Source organism: Echeneis naucrates, chromosome 5 (assembly GCF_900963305.1).
Source record: "Echeneis naucrates chromosome 5, fEcheNa1.1, whole genome shotgun sequence".
NCBI classification, from domain to species: domain Eukaryota; kingdom Metazoa; phylum Chordata; class Actinopteri; order Carangiformes; family Echeneidae; genus Echeneis; species Echeneis naucrates.
In genome coordinates, this window is record NC_042515.1 from 18,725,315 (window position 1) to 18,743,152 (window position 17,838).

Below are 17,838 nucleotides of genomic sequence, written 5' to 3' on the forward strand. Positions count from 1 at the left end.
CAGTCCGCAGCATCACAAGGGAGAGGACAGAAACACATTTATGACTTAGGTTTGACAACAAAGCACATAATATAACTGGATTAGCTAAGGTGTTGATAAAACATAAAGTTAATTCCTTTTTAAAATTGATTTTAGACTAAATTTGACTTAGTCTGTGCTGCCATATTTTCCAATCAGCCGTAAACTTATATTTTTTTCTTTTCAGCAGTTTATTCTACAGTAACGCAAAGAACTTGACGTCGTTCGATGTCACGTGGCCGGCGTGCGTTTTGACGTAGTGCGGAAGCGTTCTGACCAAGATGGCAGCGTCCTTGAACGGCATGTTTTGATTCCAGGTGTGTGTCGGACATGCTCGGCAGTCGCGGCGCTGACAGCGAGAGCGGGACATGGAGAGACGGGAGTTTGTGGCGTCTCTGGTGGTAAGACGGTGCTGCTGGCCAGCTTCTCTGGAACGAAAGCAGGAAGCCGGATGGAAAAGTTGCTATCAGGCTTTCCAGTGCAACACTCCTGCACGTTCACAACATTAAAAATAGTCTTGCAAAGACTCTTTTGCACAAACGTTGTAATGCAACATAATAACAAAACAGGCTGATGCTATGGGAGGTGGCTAAAGTGTGTTATTATTATGACAGTCAAATATGGTGTTGACAGAAAGTATTACGGTGCGCGCTTTGTGGTAAGTTAAACTGATCCACATAGTGAAAAAGTCATTGTGAAGAAGCAGAATTGTATTTTTATGATTAACAGGATTACCCACCTTCACGTTGTCATGCGTGTTTCAACCTTGACATTACAGTTCTCACAAATGCTACATTGAAATGCTCTAACGTGAAAAGTTACATTCACTATTCCATTGAGCAAACACCAGGACAGATATCATATACTCAATGAGCCAGCCTTTAAGACTAATATGAAAATTAAAATATGAATAGATAAACAGTATACACTTGAGTAGCAAAAGTAGTTTGAGAAAGAATAGAAAATCAATGTTTACAAATGTTCTCATAGAAATCAAAAGTGTTAGTGAGATCTGGATGATGCGGGGGTCTTAACCTAATGGAGGTAATACTGTGTTGTCTTAAAGCACTTTATAGTTTTGCTCTTATTAGCACATATCTTAAAATATTAATACAGTATTTTGACGAATGATGGTTAATATTTTCTTTGACTCCTCAAATCTGCCTTGCTTCCAGCAGCAACAGGCATCTGTTGTTACCAAGAAAACTGTGATAACCTCACCTCCTGCACCTGCCCAGCTCCAAAGCGCAAATTTAATATTCAGGGCATATTGGAACATTTGGCAGCTTCAGAGGCTGATTTCCCTCGGAGCTGGTTTAAACAAACAAACAAAAATTGCTAAAACAACCCAAGGCTAGCGCTGTGTTTGTTGGATGTATACTTTGATGGTAGGGTTGTGCTTTGTGGCTTTTTGTGTTGTCTCGACATGAGCAGAAATTTGTGAATATCTTTAAATAAAAGCTCTGGATGCATCTTCTGTCACTAGTGTTTCAGTGTCCGTATTACAGGTCTGTGTCTTACGTTGTGATTTGCCTCCCCAGGCAGGAGGCAGCGCAGGGATGTGTGTAGATCTGACCCTCTTTCCCCTGGACACCATTAAGACGAGGCTGCAGAGTCAGCAGGGCTTTTACAAAGCAGGGGGCTTCAGGGGCATCTATGCTGGGGTCCCATCTGCCGCTGTCGGCTCCTTCCCCAATGGTAAGCCACTTATATTGATACTGGATACATGTTCTGCTGAAGTTTCATAATTCATTATTGTTTGCTCAGAACTACATGCTGAACAACAAAAGACCATACTGACACTCAACTCTCCACCGAGTCTCCGCAAAGTAATTGTTTACATTGGTGGTTTAGAGCTTTTTTTTTTTTTTCACATTTCTCAAGAATAAATTTTGCTTAGGTAGAATGTATTATTATGTTGGCTAAATATCGATATCGGCCCATTGACTAACTTTGGCTGATTGGCAAATAAGATTTTTTTGAGGTTATTGGCGTGTAGACAGCCAGAATGAGACAGTAGCAGCAGCAGCAACTATGAATGCGACGATACATTGGCCAAACATTAGCATTGGCTGATATTCCCCAGCTGGCCAACCAACATCAACCCACTGGCAAACAAGACATACCACGCTGATGTCAGTCAGCCACTGACAATAGCAAATTTCATCCCATTGACAAATAAATACTAGCCAACAAGGGCAATATCATCTGATACAACACTCAGCTGATGCATCACTACGGTCTTCTGTTTACTTATTATACCTCAAGACAGAATTCAGTGATAATGAGTTAGATTGCATGTTTTGGACTCGCCGGTTTGTGACTGTGGAGATTGGTTACTAGTGGGTAACTAAGAGAATATCACACCCAAGATGCTTTGAGAACAAATTTTAGTTTCAATAACTTAGATCATTCTTGGAAATGGCCTGGGTCACATGTGGCAATATTTTTTTTTAAACTATGTGATTGCAAATGTTTACCTAGCCACATTGTAGGACCACATTGCTTTATCTAGCCACATTGCTTTCTATGCTGATGGTCTAATTTGTCCATTTACAGTTAGTAATGAACTGAAAACATTTAACTACTTTTATACGAATAAAGCCTATTTCATTGTAAAGCTGTGCAGAGGGTAGTGATGTGCTCAGCCCACTCGATATTCTTTTTCCCTCTCAACACATTGACAAGACCCCATCTATCTTTGTTGGACGGGCCAAAGCCAGAAACACATTTCGTAACACGTTTCATGAAGAGCATTAAAGTGAGATCACAAGTGGTCATTTTTAAAATTCATTTAGTCCCAGATGTGCACTGACATGCTTGGAGCTGTCCATTTATGGTCAGATCGTCCAAGATTAATCTTAATGCCAAGTCTGAACAGAACATAAGACATGATCAGGTGTGTGTCACATCTTGGCAGTTTGAATATCTTTTGTTTGATGCAGTTTCCTTATGTTTTCAACACTTCTGTAGGATGCACCAATTTGAATAATGAAAGTAAAGGCTGACTTCTTTCCCGAAGGGACACAATTTCTTAGCTTTTACCTCAGTTGCACTTACAGACTGACACACTCATGCACATACCTCAGTGTCTCCCCTGTCAGTGGTAGTGAGGGATATTAATTGCTGTATGCAGGTTGACTAATGGGCCTTAAATGACTGTGGTTCTGCTTGGTTTCAGCCGCTGCTTTCTTTGTCACCTACGAATGCACAAAGTCCCTGCTTGGCACCGATGGAGTTCTACCAGTGCCCCACATGGCACCTGTCACTCACATGCTGGCCGCCTCCTTGGGTGAAATAGTAAGTCTCTTTGTATTTCATTCTTGCAACTTTTGTCTTGTTTCAAGTTGATTGGTTTTCCTTTTCACACTGCCAATACTTTTAAATTACGTTATTTGTTCTTGATTGAATTGCAGTCATCCCATCGTTAGATGAGCAGCTGACTTGCACACTTGTTATTGCTCCTCCTTGCACTTTCTCCTCCACTGCTGCTTCTTTCCCACTAATAAAACTCTCAAATGAGCACCATGTTGTGCTAACAGTATTGCTTTTCAGATTTCACAGGCCACTCTACAGGGGGATGGGTGGGTGGGGGGGGGTCTCTCTCTCTCTCTCTCTGAGTGTTTGAGTGTATTTTTGCCTCTAAGCCCCAGGGTCCAGCTGGATGAGTTAAGGGCACTTCCTCAGAACTGTCCTAGTATTTCCCTCACACCAGCTGGGTAAATAAGCTCTCATTACTGCCTATTGACTCATCTACTTTCCCAGCTCAGGCCCCCAGACTCTGCCAATTTAGTCTGGGGAATTCAGGCTTTAAAGCAACAAGGAGCGGCGCAATTTCCTCAGCCCATCCTCTCCCAATCACTCTACGACAGAACTGCTGAATCTGAGTCATTTGGGGGCCATAGGTGTTCACAATGGCATGAATGGATGAAGGGTATGGAAAGAGGGTTGCCCCCTGCTATACCAACACAGCTTTCTGCAAAATATTAGGTTTTCAGTATTCATGGCTTTTGGATGGATGTAATTCAGTCAAGTTTTGCATGTTTATGAAATGGGATTATGCCACATGGGAGGCTTTTCACTGTGCCTAAATTGATGTGCTTTGGTGTGTGACAGTGCTGAGAAGAGACACCATGTTACTCTCAGATTAGCACAAATTCAATAAGCACTGCACTCAGTTTATATCCTCTCATCACAATGAACCTAACTTTTTGTCTATGGCACAGGACAGATGCATGTGAAAGGTGAGGCTTCGGTTACTGCGGCCTTTAACCCTTTGTGCTGATTTGAGCACATCAAATGCTCAAATCCTTGTAGCGGAGCTGAGCAGAGCAGGGGCGGCAACCCTCTACATTCCTGCAACTGAATGTCTTGTTCAAAGAGAGTAATCTTAAGGCTTAGAAATGAAAGGTCTACCCTAGTGCTGCCCTGAGTTTTATGTAAGGCCTAAATGCCTGCAGTATGATGCAACTGCTGCCACATATGATTCTGTGTCTCCTCACTCATTGCTAATGACGTTTAATTAAAAGTTATAGCAGAAGTGGCTTGAGAAGCTTCGGTGCAAGAGGTTTGTTATGTCTCTGTAGCAATCACATGAACGATCAGTTATCACATTGACAGATGAATGAATGAATTTAATCAGTTTAGACAATTGTTAGTGTAAGTTGCATATCAAGCAAAGAATTTGCATTTTTCAGGTTGTTTTTGAAAAGTGATTTTAGTTGTAATGGAATAGAAGTTTGCTTGAAATACAAACACTCTGTAATTGTTACATTCAGCTTGAGGAAACATATTTTTTTTAAGCTTGATAGACAAAAGACCCAACAGAAGGATCAATAGCAAGATAAAGATCTTTTGAGAAATAAAGATAAAATAAAGTCATTTGTTCAGCTTGCTGGTGTGATTAGCTGTTAGGGCAACATGAATGCAGCCCTTCCACACTTGGAAGGTCAAGACATCAGACTATCTGTAAGGCACATGTTGAGCTTAGTGTGTTTAACTGCTTGACGTCTGCCCTGAAATCTCATTTGTCAATGCCAAGCGGCCACCATTAGTCCCCTTTCATTGTCAACCCCTGCATCTTCATCATTTACCTTTTATTCTTTTATATACATTTTCGTTAGGGATTTAATGATGTGCAGAAAAATCATGTTGCTTTTACATTTTTACAGATAACGCAATTGCATTGCAATCATAGTGGGAATGTTTAGAATTACATTTCACTAACATTGGAAAAAACAAAAACATGGCAATGATGATTTGAATTTAATTGAAGCTCTGCACCGAACAATCATATATTCCTTTTCATTGGGAGAATATGTTAATATGTTAGCAAGAGCATCTCTCTAGTATGCCAGTGCTTTATTTGTAGGATGATGTCACACATTTAACCTTGCTCAAAAACTTGCAGCTCCTATTGTTTGATTTGGATATTTCCCATATGGCGATTTGATAAGGTTTTGATTCATTGTTCAGCTATAACTTTAATAAAGAATATTATTGTGTTATCAAATGCTTCACTCCCATTACCTTCAGTCGAAATCTAAATTATTTAGCATTAATCACACTGACATGAGACATGATGCAGCAGATTTTGCTTCATCTTGCACTCTGCATTATAGTTCTGTTCTGTGCCTTTTTATCCTTCTTGTCTTTCTTTCTCACAGCAGCTGGGTGCTGGCAGGTGTTTACACTCAGCAACTTAAAGAAGAAGAATAAGACGTAGAAGAACTTTGTATTTGGTCCTTGTCTGACTTCTTTACCCCCCCCATCAGCCCGTGATCTTTTCCCGAGGTGTCCATTTAGTTATGTTTTGCCAACTGTTTCCACTGTGCAATGTTCACAATAGAAGCTTTATGGGACTTAGTGCTTTCTAAATCCCTTCCCCAAGCCTCCCTCTGTGGATGATGCACTCAACTTGGCACTAACTTACAAGAGGTGGACTTCATTCAAAGTCTCTTATGGTATTATCATACCAGATGGAGTTGTAGGTCAGAATATATACAGCATAAAGAGGTGAGATGGGAATTAAAAGAAAGAAAAGAGAATACTTAGACTCACTTAATTTTAATGTTTATAGTCAGCCTTCAGTCTAACAGATGTTTAGGATAAAGGAGGATTGGTTAGGCACAGCAACAACAAGCAAACAGATCATTATTCGGGGCAGCACGGTGCTCACAGCACTAACCACATTCTGGGTTCGATTCCTGGGCCTCTAGTCTTTCTGCGTGGGTTTCCTCCGGTTACTCTGATTTCCTCTCACCATCCAAAGACATCATGTTTGTGTTAACTGGTGACTCTAAATTGTCCATAGGTCTGAGTGAGTGTGAGTGGTTGTTGGTCTCTGTCTGTGTCTGTGTGTTGGCCCTGTGATGGACTGGTGACCTGTCCAGGGTGACCCCGCCCTCACCCAGAGTGAGCTGGGATTGGCTCAAGCAACCCCCGCAACCTGAAAACGGAAAAGCGGTAGAAAATGAATGAATGAATGAGATAGTTATTGGAGAATTTAATTGAAATCTTAAGATCTAAATGCGCTCTTTCATTCAAATCCTGGTGCTGGAAATAGAGAGAGATAAATTCTAGAAACTGACTCCACTTTTGGATGGTGGTCTTCAAATTTTATCACTAATATAATTTGTGTTTTTACCAGTTTGACACGTGGCTTCTTGTGTACACAAAAGCAGGACTGCAGACAGAGAGGAGGGCAGTCGGGAGAAATAATAAGAGGGTCAAGACGATGAGAGAAATCCCCTTGCCACAAGTGTCCTGGTGTTTGTGTGACTGCAATGTTGGGACGCTCCCATAAAGAATGTGTAGGCTGATGGCGTCTGTCAGGCTCTAGCAGGCTGTTATCCAGCCATTAAATCAGATTTATCTTCATTCCCATTCGCTCGACGTCTGCCCTGAAAGCTCATTTGTCAAGGCCAGGCGGCAGGCTTCTCTCGCATCTATAAACCCCCCTTCCTTCGCCACCACGCGTCTGTGGGAGGATGTACTGGAAAATACAGTGTGACATGACAAGATAGGAGGACAGAAAGAAGAAGGCAGCATGAGGGAGGAGTTTTTGGGGGGTGGGGGGGCTGGCAGCCACTTAACTTGGCACTGAGAAATAATCCATGCATCGCCTTCGAGTAGCGCCACGCTCTGTGATTTATTGGCTGTTGTTTCAAAGTAGAAGACACGCAGTGTCCTCATCTCTTTCCCTTTTTTTCATGACCTTTTTTCTTTTCTCTTTTCCTTGCTTCTTCCTTTGTCATTTCATGTTTCAGTCTTTCTTGGTAGTATGATACATTTCCAGGAATGGGCTTATAATCAGAAACCTAGAAAAAGTCCCAGGACTCTCACAGAACGTCTTTCAAAGGAAGGGGATGTTGTTTATGGTCTAGACAAACTACGCTGTTTTGTCATTGAGATTTGATGCGAGATGTTTTTTTTTTTTTTTTTTTATAGTGAGCTTCTAACATTGTATTGGAAACAAACTATTTCTCCAGGATAGACTAGTGGATTAGTAGATTAAGCATTTTGTGTTCCTCCAAACTCATCTCATATTTGTAAGAGATGTGTAACATAAAAGATGATGTAGGTAATTAACCCTTGAGTTAATTCATCTATTGGCTTTTGTGCTTTTGTTGGGTATTGCAGAAATTAGGTTAAAGTTTAAAGAATTACTGGTTACCGAAAATTATCCAGCAGAATGCAGCTTTATTTATTTAGACCCAAAACTAGTTGTTGCACTGTGTGCTGATGGCCATGAGTGTTTAAAAGGGATGCTGTGAAGGAGCAGAGAACAGAGAGATGCAATGACTCCGTATGCAGATTGATTCGTTGTCTATGCTGATCATGTGTTGCGAGTCACTGTTAATTTTTCATTCCCTACTGTGTTTTTTGCCATTGACTGAGCGACCGACTTCTTACCTTGTTGCTAGGTGGACATAGTTTGAAACTGAAAAACATGCTCAGTCACTTGGATTAACAACAGCAGGCCAAGCGAAGCTGAAAAGCTCCAATCGTAGGCAGACAGCCTCCTAATTAAAGCTACCTGGTGGATCCAACAACATATAAATAAAGATGAATAGTAGCAGGAACTTAAAAGGATGCCAGCGGCTTTATCATAAGTTTACAAGCCCAAGCAGAGAGAATAAAGAGCAAACAATGTAGGTGAAGAGACAGATGTCTGTCTTCCTGATAGCCCTCCACCTCCAGCTTTCCTCTAAATGTGAGGCAACAAGTCAGTTTTCTAATGAGGAAAACGGTCTTAGGTCTTGCATTTTTTCTTTTCTTCTTTAAAATCTGATGGTATACTACTTTTGCGTTGCCAGACATGATATGACTCGATGATCCAGACTTCCTTTGGACCCAGCCCCATTTTATCACGGTCCAATTCATCATCAGTGTTTCCCCCATTTGCTGTGATCTGAAAGGGCCTCAGAGGGCTGCACACTTCATCTTCTATTCACCCAACATCCTTTTCCCCACCTCATCGTGTGCAAATTACTCCCAAATAAACAATGTCCCTAATTTATTTGGTATAATCTCTGCCTCATTCTGCTGTCTCCTCAGCAGTGACAAGAGAGGAAAGGCCGTCTCCACTCCAGACCCCCCATCCAATTACGTCAGTAATTACTTGTCATAGCCACTTTCTTTCTGTTTAGCTGGCTTATTCTGCTCCTTTGGAGAATTGGTTTGGGGAAAACATGATGTACAATATATTATAAACTTGACCAAAGGGAGGGTAAATGAGATCTCTGAGATAGATGCTGCCAGCTTAGTTATCACAGGGAGATGACTCAGATTGAGGTTTGGCCACTTGGTGGTACTGTTGCACTGTGGTTTGGTTGCAGCTAAAACATGGTCCCACTCACCTGAAATACCAATGAAATGAGCACTGAAGTCCCCATAGATGTTTCCATCCTCTTTTCTCTGAGAGAACAAGGTTTATCTGCTCAGTGTGTGCTTAATAAGACTTTCTGTGTCCTGTTACAAAAGTGATAGAGTGAAGGTAAAGCTGAAATGTTGACCAAACACTAATTGATAGGTGATAATAATTAATAGGGTTTTTTTGTGATACAGTGCAAAACCTATTGGTTCACGTGTGATCCTGGTTCAGGCTGTGATTCACTTTCACTCCCAGCACTGCTTACTTATTTTTCATACTTTGTGTTCCACAATAATACATGCTCTCCTTCATAAGGTGTCCTTGCTCCTTGGCAGAGGAGGCTGCGGAACAGGAAGAGCAGCTGAGAGACAGGAGTCCTAAAACAGCTGTCTGTGTAGCCTTCTCTCCCATTGCAGAAACAGCAGCAGGGCTTTATCTTCCAGGGTACGGCTCCTCTAAAACTTTTGCTTGGATCCGAATGCTAAATCTGTAAGGATAGCTGAGTGGGAAAGGGGCAAAGCAGAAAACGTAGGGGGATGCATTTCATGCATTTACTACATTGCTTCCATCAGTCTTTCTCCCTCCTGCTTTACATTGGTGTGGTGAGGGTGGCACCGGCAGACTGGCATCTGCATGACCGAGGGGAGTCGCAGCAGGGGGGGCGGCTCACCATTCGCTCTGTAAGATTGCTTGCCGTTAGCCGGTATTTCCGCTCCGATGCAGGATAAATGGGAAATCAAGTCGCCAGGTGGGCAGCTGTGCCTGCCTGCCTGCCTTTAGGGCGATGGGAGTCATGAAGCATAAATATTCATGTCTATCTTCACTAGCTGTTGGCAGTACATATTTTTGTTGACATATGGTGGATGAGTTGTAACTTGTAGCAGGAAGTATGGTTACTGAGGTGTGCATGTATTTTGGATCTATCAGTGTGTTTGATGGAAGTGCATGTTGTTTGGACACAGATACACAGTTGTCCTGATGACCTTTATCTTTTGCTCAGGTGTCATGTCTGCTTTGTGTACTAGTTTCGTTAATTGCCCACACTTGCACATTAACTAAAGCACTTGTTAGCCTGCCAGCCCGAAGTAATTGCTCTCCCCAGGCCATGACATACTATGGCCACCTGCCACATAGCAAGAACATACAAAGGCTGAGACCATGTGCTGCAGCAGTGCCCGCAGTGTACCTAATGGACTGGTGTGTGGTGTGAGGATGTACAATTTTTATACAGTAACCCAAAAGAAGCTAATCCAAAACAGTTACTTCTTTGTTTTAACTGTTCTTTTCATCCTGTAGGTGGCGTGTTTGATACGGGTCCCCACAGAGGTGGTCAAACAGAGGACCCAGGCTTCTCCATCCTCCACCACCTACCACATGTTGCTGGCTACGCTTAAAGAAGAGGTACACAGCAATCACAGGCACTTTTGTAAAGGAAAATTCTGCTTTACTGCAACATGTGGTTTTGGTCACCATTTCTATTAGTACTGAATGCACTGTTGAATGAAAAAACAAATCTAAACCAAGGACCACACCAAAGGGGGTGTGTGTGTGTGTGTGTGTGTGTGTGTGTGTGTGTGTGTGTGTGTGTGTGTGTGTGTGTGTGTGTGTGTGTGTGTGTGTGTGTGTGTGTGTGTGTGTGTGTGTGTGTGTGTGTGTGTGTGTGTGTAAGCTGTTGCACGAAGACAAGACGATTTTAGATGCTGTCCAACAGATGTCAAAAGTCGTTACTTGTGACGTCTAAACTGTCATAGTCATGCACAAACCCAACGGTTATAAAAGTAAAATGTTTCAACAAACTCAATTTACTCCTTATCCTTAATTTTGTTTTTACCTAACAAACTTTTGATCAGGTAATATTAAAAGATTTTTCAATTCTCAATCTAGTCTGATAGTGTTTGCAACAGTGTGTTAGTTAAAATTGTCTGTGTTTCTCTGAGCAGGGTGTTCGAGGCTTGTACAGAGGATTTGGAAGTACAGTACTCAGAGAGGTAAGATTAATTCAGAAGATTTTTTTTTTGGCTCTGTCTTTCACTGACTCATTCATTCACTTTTGATAATGATCAATAATCAATGAAAGCAGATCACAAACGTTCTGCCTGCCTGTTAAGTTTTGATTCAGTCAACCATGAAGGATATCTACCCTATCATATTGAAATCAATTTCCAGAGTTTATGCTAAGAGACAATTACTTGACTCCTTGAAAGCTGTGTAGTGAATTCTTTTTGATAGGCCTGACGAATATTGAGAGTTCCCACTCTTCCGAATGAAGACATTTTAATTTCTCTGGGGCTTTATTGAAGTTGGAAATATTGATTTACATTTTTTTCCCCTCACTTTCATCTCATTCAATTACTTTTTTCTCAATTATCCTTTCATCACTCTTGTTCAAGATGCTCTCTCTCCTATTGGAAGTACATCTGATTAATTAATGCAATTAGTTACCTTATAAATGCAAAACAAAACAAGGATAAATGAGCATTGGGCTGCACTCCCTTGATGGCCACTCACCTTTGCGTAATGAGAAAGCTGCTCTAGTTCTTTGATTCATGGTCTTCTGTTTAATTGAACCTGCAGTGCATGATAACACAAAATAATTGTCATGAAAGCTGTATAGATCTCTTACTTTCAGTCCACCCCCCTGCCTGCTAAGTTTCAATAGAACTTGAAAAGAAACTAAGAAAGGCAGACAAAGAGGAAGAAAAGAGTATATGAAGGTGACACTTGTCTTTCTATCCTGTTTTTTGGGAGGTGGGAGAGGGTGTAATCTAGTCCCCTCCGCTGTGCTAGCCTGTACTTATTTTCTGCCTCACTAAACTGATGTTATTCACGCAAATTCCATCTGGACAGCCAGGAAAAAAGGACAACAAGACACTGTGATTTCTCCGAGGGGCTCTGAATAAATGAATACATTTGGAGACTGGTGCGTGGTCTGTATGCATACTAACACTGGCAGATGAAACGCAACGTTGGCGGCAGGGATTTGGGGCATGGGAGCGGCAAAGGATGCACCACACTGATTGGCTTTAACGTGTGTCAGGAAGGTAATTCATTTTCTCCCAGCCTCCTTCGCTATCCACCTATCTCCCTCCTTTGGTGAGGCGACCCTGTCAAGATAAGTTTGTTTATGTGGTATGGCGTGGCAGCACTGCACCCCCCCCCCCCCCATCCCTGCTTTAGCTGGCCCTCTAATTGGGGTCTTCTCTGTGCTATATATTCATTAGGCTGCCTTCAGAAGCCATTTCTGGTGGGCATGATATCACATTAGTGCAGGATTTGAAAGGATGTACCACAGAGGGGAGGCTGGACTGGAGTTAGGAGGTGGCGTGGAGGTGTGACTCATTTGCCAATCCAGTTTGCATCGTAGCCCCAACCCACATTCACAACATTGCACCCAGCTGCACAAGTTTTAGTTTTAGTCCTGTTAGATGTTTTGCAGAACACCCCTGAAAGGCTTTAATGTTTATTTAAAATCTATATGTGGACCATTGACTCACTTTTGTTGTGCACCACATTAATCTTTACTCGGGCCTACTCTGTCAAGTTTTCAGCCAACTCAGCACTTTCTGGGTTCCTGCTGAACAGAGCATAAAATCAGTGCAATTCAGATTTTGGGAGATAAAGTTGTACTGTGAAAAATGACTTTATCTGGCACCGAAAAATGAAGGCATATTAATTAACAGCAATGAGAGTTTGGCGAGGACTTTCAGAGAGAGTAGAGTCCCAAGTCCCAGTGGAAGCTCCTCATGTTGTTTGGGTGTTGATTTGTGTTCATTGAATTAATATACACAAAGTAGTCTTTTTAATCAAGATTCTAAGAATATTTCATCATCTAGTGATATTTGTCATTTTGTCTTCTAAGGGCAACCACACTTCTGTCTGTGAACTGCATCACCTGTCACCACTAGATGGCATGCCAAGCTCAGCATTGCTTTAGAATCTCTCTTCGTCCTCTGATCGCTCTTTACAGTTCCCCCCTCTCCCCTCTCTCTGCCTCCACCCCATCACACCAATTCAGCTTTATGACATTTATGAGCTGCAGTCACCGCCATGGAAATGATGGCTTTTTTCTTTTATTGCGAGGCCTTTATTTTTCTGATGAAAAGTGCTGTGAACCGATCTCAGTTTTGATCTTAACTGCTCCAATTCAAGTTTGAGTAATGGGCCTGAGAGTGGCTATTAGATGTAATTTATTAATGTGGTGGTATGTGGACTGTAGCAGGATATGTGTAAATGAAGCTGACAGTTTGACTCAGACACCTGGAACATCACCTGATTGACTGTAGCAGATGGCCAGACTATGCGAATCTTCACCTACTCAGTTTAGAAGCTGAACCCTCCCTTTTTCATTCATTAAAGTGTGGAAGCACATGGACAGGGAAGAGAGAAGAAGAAAGGTAATTGAGCCAAGCTAAGTGAGAGTGAGCAGTACAGTGTTCAATGAAAAATGTGTTGCTGGTCTTTCTTTTATTGGCATTTATAAATATTTTTCTTAAGCCAACCTCTGAATCTGCCTCAGAGCTCTTTCACTCCAACAGCTGGGACCTGGCAATCTGACTTGCAGGAGGATATAGCAGCAGGGCTTATGAAACACCTCTCCATCCAGACTCCTCCCGAACACACCTCTGCTTCCTCTTTATCCTATCCCTCTTAGTTGATCCTTTATCTGCTCCCTCCATCAGGGTTATAGCCACAGACTTGCTGTCTTGGGTTTTAATTGGTACCAACAGGTGGATTTACATTGCTCCAGCTCTAGGATTTGTGTAGTTTCCTGCTGTTTTAGAACTGATTTTTATGAGTTCACAGAACTACCTCAACGTCATTTTCCCAAAGGATATTTCTTCAGTTGTTTTTGCTTGATGATGATGACGGTTGGTCATTCACATTAAAGCTATAAGTAACAGTTACTTTAATTGATTTTTCACAGCTAAAGATGATATGTTGCCTGACCAACTGCTCAAAATTGAAAGATATTCAGTTTTCCTAAGGAGAAACAGCCGATACACAACAGCCCCCTTTCATATACTCTTACTTTCAATTTCCTTATCTTTGCAGAGCCCTTTGGACCCTGGGTTCTAGTCTGAACTCTTTCCATTCATTCTTTTCTTCCCCTTGTTGTTTTTCCCTTTTGCTCAGCCTCAGCCACACTGGATTCAGGTGGAGGTTGGTGTGTTTAGTAAATCCAATCATAACCGACTACAACTGAGTGCACTTTTTGTGGTAAGGACATTATGTTATAATTGTCCATGATTGCTGTCACTGCTCTGTATTGTCCATGAGGAGCAGGGAGCTAGAGTTATGCTTCCTCTACTAAGGATGCTAAGGTTGAAACCCTATCAACAGGCATGAAGCAGAGCAGAGCTGACCCCTTTTTGGATATTTTTTGGCAAGGAGCCACTTTTCAGTGTCACGGGTTCAAAAGGGAGAGGTGAGGGGAATCGCTCATATCCTGTGTCTCTCTGCACTGATCCACAGAGGCTCATATTTATATACCCTCATATGACTGAGACAGAGCAAAAGTGAGGAAGAGAGACATGGCAGGGGAAGCAAAAGGTGTTTATTTTCTTTTAAATATGTAAAGGCAGGATTTGTGGGACATGTGTGGAGGAGCAGAGGGTTCCTCCTGCTTTGTGTTTAGACTTGGACCGTTGGAGCAGCTGCCATTAGTCTGTGAGAGCCAGACAGTAAACCAACTCTCCTAAATGACTTCAACACCTAAAAAACAAGCTTCACAAGGCTGGATTTACTGAAATGGAAAATGTCACAAGTTTGCATTGCAAAAGGGAAAAATGGAAGGAAAATATTAAACTGCTGTTTAAAAAGGAAATATAATACCTAGCTGTGAGATGAATGTTGCTCATTCACTTTGTAATGCAGTAATAGAATACGTTTTTGTTCTACTGTAGAAATTAAATCAGCGTCTGAAAGCCAGTCGTATAACAATCAACAAAATAGAGTTTGAGTATATGTATTCAAAGATGCCACTGGATGTTTTAAGCAATGTGAGCTACTGGTGTTACCTTATCTGTTTACACTGTGATCAATGAGTAGCCTAAGAAGGCCAACAAAACCTGTTGGTCCCTGTAGGCATATAGATAGGTGTGTGCCTGCTATGGGAAGGGAGCTGTTAATGTATTGTCACAGTAAGTTTTGGCATTGAATTAACAGAGTACACAAACATTCTGCTTAAAACTGGACAAACGTGGGCAGTTAGTTAAATGAAATGTTTGGGAAAAGGCCTTACTTGTGTGTGTGAGCCAAGTATGAATCTATCACTAATAGCAGGTTTACTTAGTTTAGCACACAAAGTAGATTGCATTTTGCCCCAAGGTCAAAAGATCACTAATTAGTAACTTGTATCTCATTTTATAATCCTTACAAAAACTGGAGTAAAACAACAATTTGCTGTTTTACAGAGGCCTATGTATTAAACTTTTGTACAGATTAAACAAACAGGCTACAGGATATGAAGTGGCGAACTTTTAAAGCTGCAGTTTATGAAACAGTTTCACCTGGATCCCAGCAAGAAAACCGGCAGGTGCGCTGAGCAAAATGTCAGACTATTCCCTCACACTTACTGTCTGATTGTTTCTCTATGCCACCACCTTCTTATTGATCCTTGTTACTATTACAAGATACACTTTAATTGGTTGTCTCAGATTTTATGCAAGCGATATAAAGCAGATCAAATATTTTTTCATAAATCGTGAAGGTGGGTTCACCCTGGACTGGTCACCAGTCCATGGCAGGGCAAACACACAGAGACAGACAGAGACCAACAACCACTCACACTCAGACTCAGACCCACAAGCTACTTTTCTTTTAGTAATAGGCTTTTGGTAAGTAGACTGTGATAATAATATTATACTAGTGTCCCTGTGAAGAACCTGATTGCAGAGGGATAGAAGTGAACATGTAGATGAAATTGTTTGGCACTCGCCTTTAGCCTTACCTTTGGGTAAATGGGTGCAGCATCTCAAATAAACTAAACCTGCTACAAATTTACCAACAGTTTGGTTGAAATATTTAAAATTCTTTCACATGTATTTAAAGGCAGCCAGCAGACTAACGAACTATAGGAAAGGCTGCTGCCTGATGTGTCTGTTTATGTTGCAACCTGTAATAATATTCTCATCTTTGATAGAGCTCCTGTCTATCTATTTGAGTTATGGAGTATGAGTTTTGAACACTGTCCCTGTTTGACTCGTTTGCAGGTTGAGCTGACATTTGTGTAAAGAGTGATGGCCTCTTTAAGCTATAGAGAATAATTCCTCATTGTCACTGGATCAGCTCTATCACTTTACCACGCACATCACTTCAGGGATTTCTGCTTTACTCCCACCGTCACTCTGCATAACGGATGGTTGGGCTTTGGTTCACAGTAACTGCTTTCGCCTGTCATTCACATCAGTGTAGCTGTATGAATGCAATTGTATCCTCTTATTTTCCTTTTTCTCTGCTTCATCATATGTCTATGCTGGCTTACGCATCTACAGCAAAGCATCCCCCTCATACATCCAGCCCCATTGGGGTGCACCTTTGTGAGGAGGCTTATGGTGCAAATCAAACTCAACCTCGGTAACCTTTCTTAAATCAACATGTGGTTTCAGTGATGAGTTCTACAGTTGGTCGGGCTTAAGGAGTGAGCTGCCATGCTTTCTGGCACACAGGAGTGCTTTCTGCTCAGTGCAGATTTGGCTAGGGGACAGTGCAGGGCTTTCTGTGTTCCCAGTGAAGGATGATGCATTGGAAGTCTTTGCCACTTAGGGCTGTGGATCACAAACTTAAGCTAAGTGTGTTTGCCCCAATGAAGCGTTTCAATCCACTCAGAAATCCATCATTTTGTGAATAGAATTTGTGATGCAGGGATTTCTACATTCTGTGACTAATCTGTCCTGCCAGAGGTTTTTCCAGAAAGAAGAAAGTTGTTTTTGACAGCAATAGTTGTTTTTATGCCGTGTGTGTGAATGAATGTTGTGTACATGACCATGGTGGCCATATTGGTGGTGTGTGTTTCTCTGGGACTCGGGCTATGTTTGTTTCCCACAACTTTATGCATGTTTGTCTCAACCCAAGCAGAAAAACTTTGGTGCTCCACATGTGTTTCTAATAATGCACAGCCCAGTTGGCTTGGCAAGGGTCTGAGGGAGGGGGGAGGTGTGGGAGTGAGAGTGTGTTGAAGGGAGGGGGGAGTATGTCTGGAATGGAGGTAAAAGGGACAGCAGTGGTTTGGATGTCATGTTGAAGGAAATAAGTGTCAAGACTACGCTCCTGTGTGTTGGTATGTGGTGCCAGTACACCAGATTGAGAGTGATACATTATTCCCCTGATGGCAATATTTGCACTGCATTTTTTTTCTTTTGGACTGGACACCTGTTCCACTTGAATTTAATAGACATTAAAGTGACATAATACTCTTACTGCCTAATTACTGTTAAAACCATCTTAGAGAATCAGCCCATTATGAAGTCTCCGAAAGAAACATTTACATTAATTAATCCTGCAATCAAATCCACTCTAAACAGTAGTAATGTCTTATTTTCACTTTATATGCCTGGAATGACAGGAGAAAGTGAGAGTCAAAGGAAGGTGGATAAATCAATGCTGGGAAATGGCTAGACATAGGGAAGCACCCAGTAATTAGAGGTTAGCCTAAGTCTTTTTTACAGCACCACTTTTCTTTCATGGAAACCAACAATGCACATCCCTCTCCCTTTCCCTTTCTTCACTCCTTTCCAAAACCAGTCTCCTGTGAATTAATTTGCCTTTTTGAATGTAAATCATTTTGGACTCTAAGACACACAATTGGATTTCTCAGTTGCAGTACAATTACTGCTGCTGTAGTTTTACTGTTTCATAACTGCCCCTTTTCCCCGGACAGTCATATGAAGCTCTCTAGACAGAAGCACCTGCCCCTAATGCCCTCTCCCCTCCCTTCCACCACCCCG

The 17,838-nt window shown here is 41.7% G+C and overlaps 1 protein-coding gene across 1 annotated transcript in view; it reads left to right on the forward strand.

The window, feature by feature from the left end:
- The first annotated feature begins 287 nt into the window (after positions 1-287).
- slc25a26 (solute carrier family 25 member 26) overlaps positions 288-17,838 on the forward strand; it is a 49,951-nt gene continuing 32,400 nt past the window's right edge. The window contains exons 1-5 of the mRNA XM_029501413.1: positions 288-419; positions 1,560-1,716; positions 3,200-3,318; positions 10,190-10,294; positions 10,834-10,881. Coding sequence (XP_029357273.1) covers positions 387-419; positions 1,560-1,716; positions 3,200-3,318; positions 10,190-10,294; positions 10,834-10,881 — 462 coding nt within the window. The 5' untranslated portion in view covers positions 288-386. The remainder of the gene's footprint in view (positions 420-1,559; positions 1,717-3,199; positions 3,319-10,189; positions 10,295-10,833; positions 10,882-17,838) is intronic.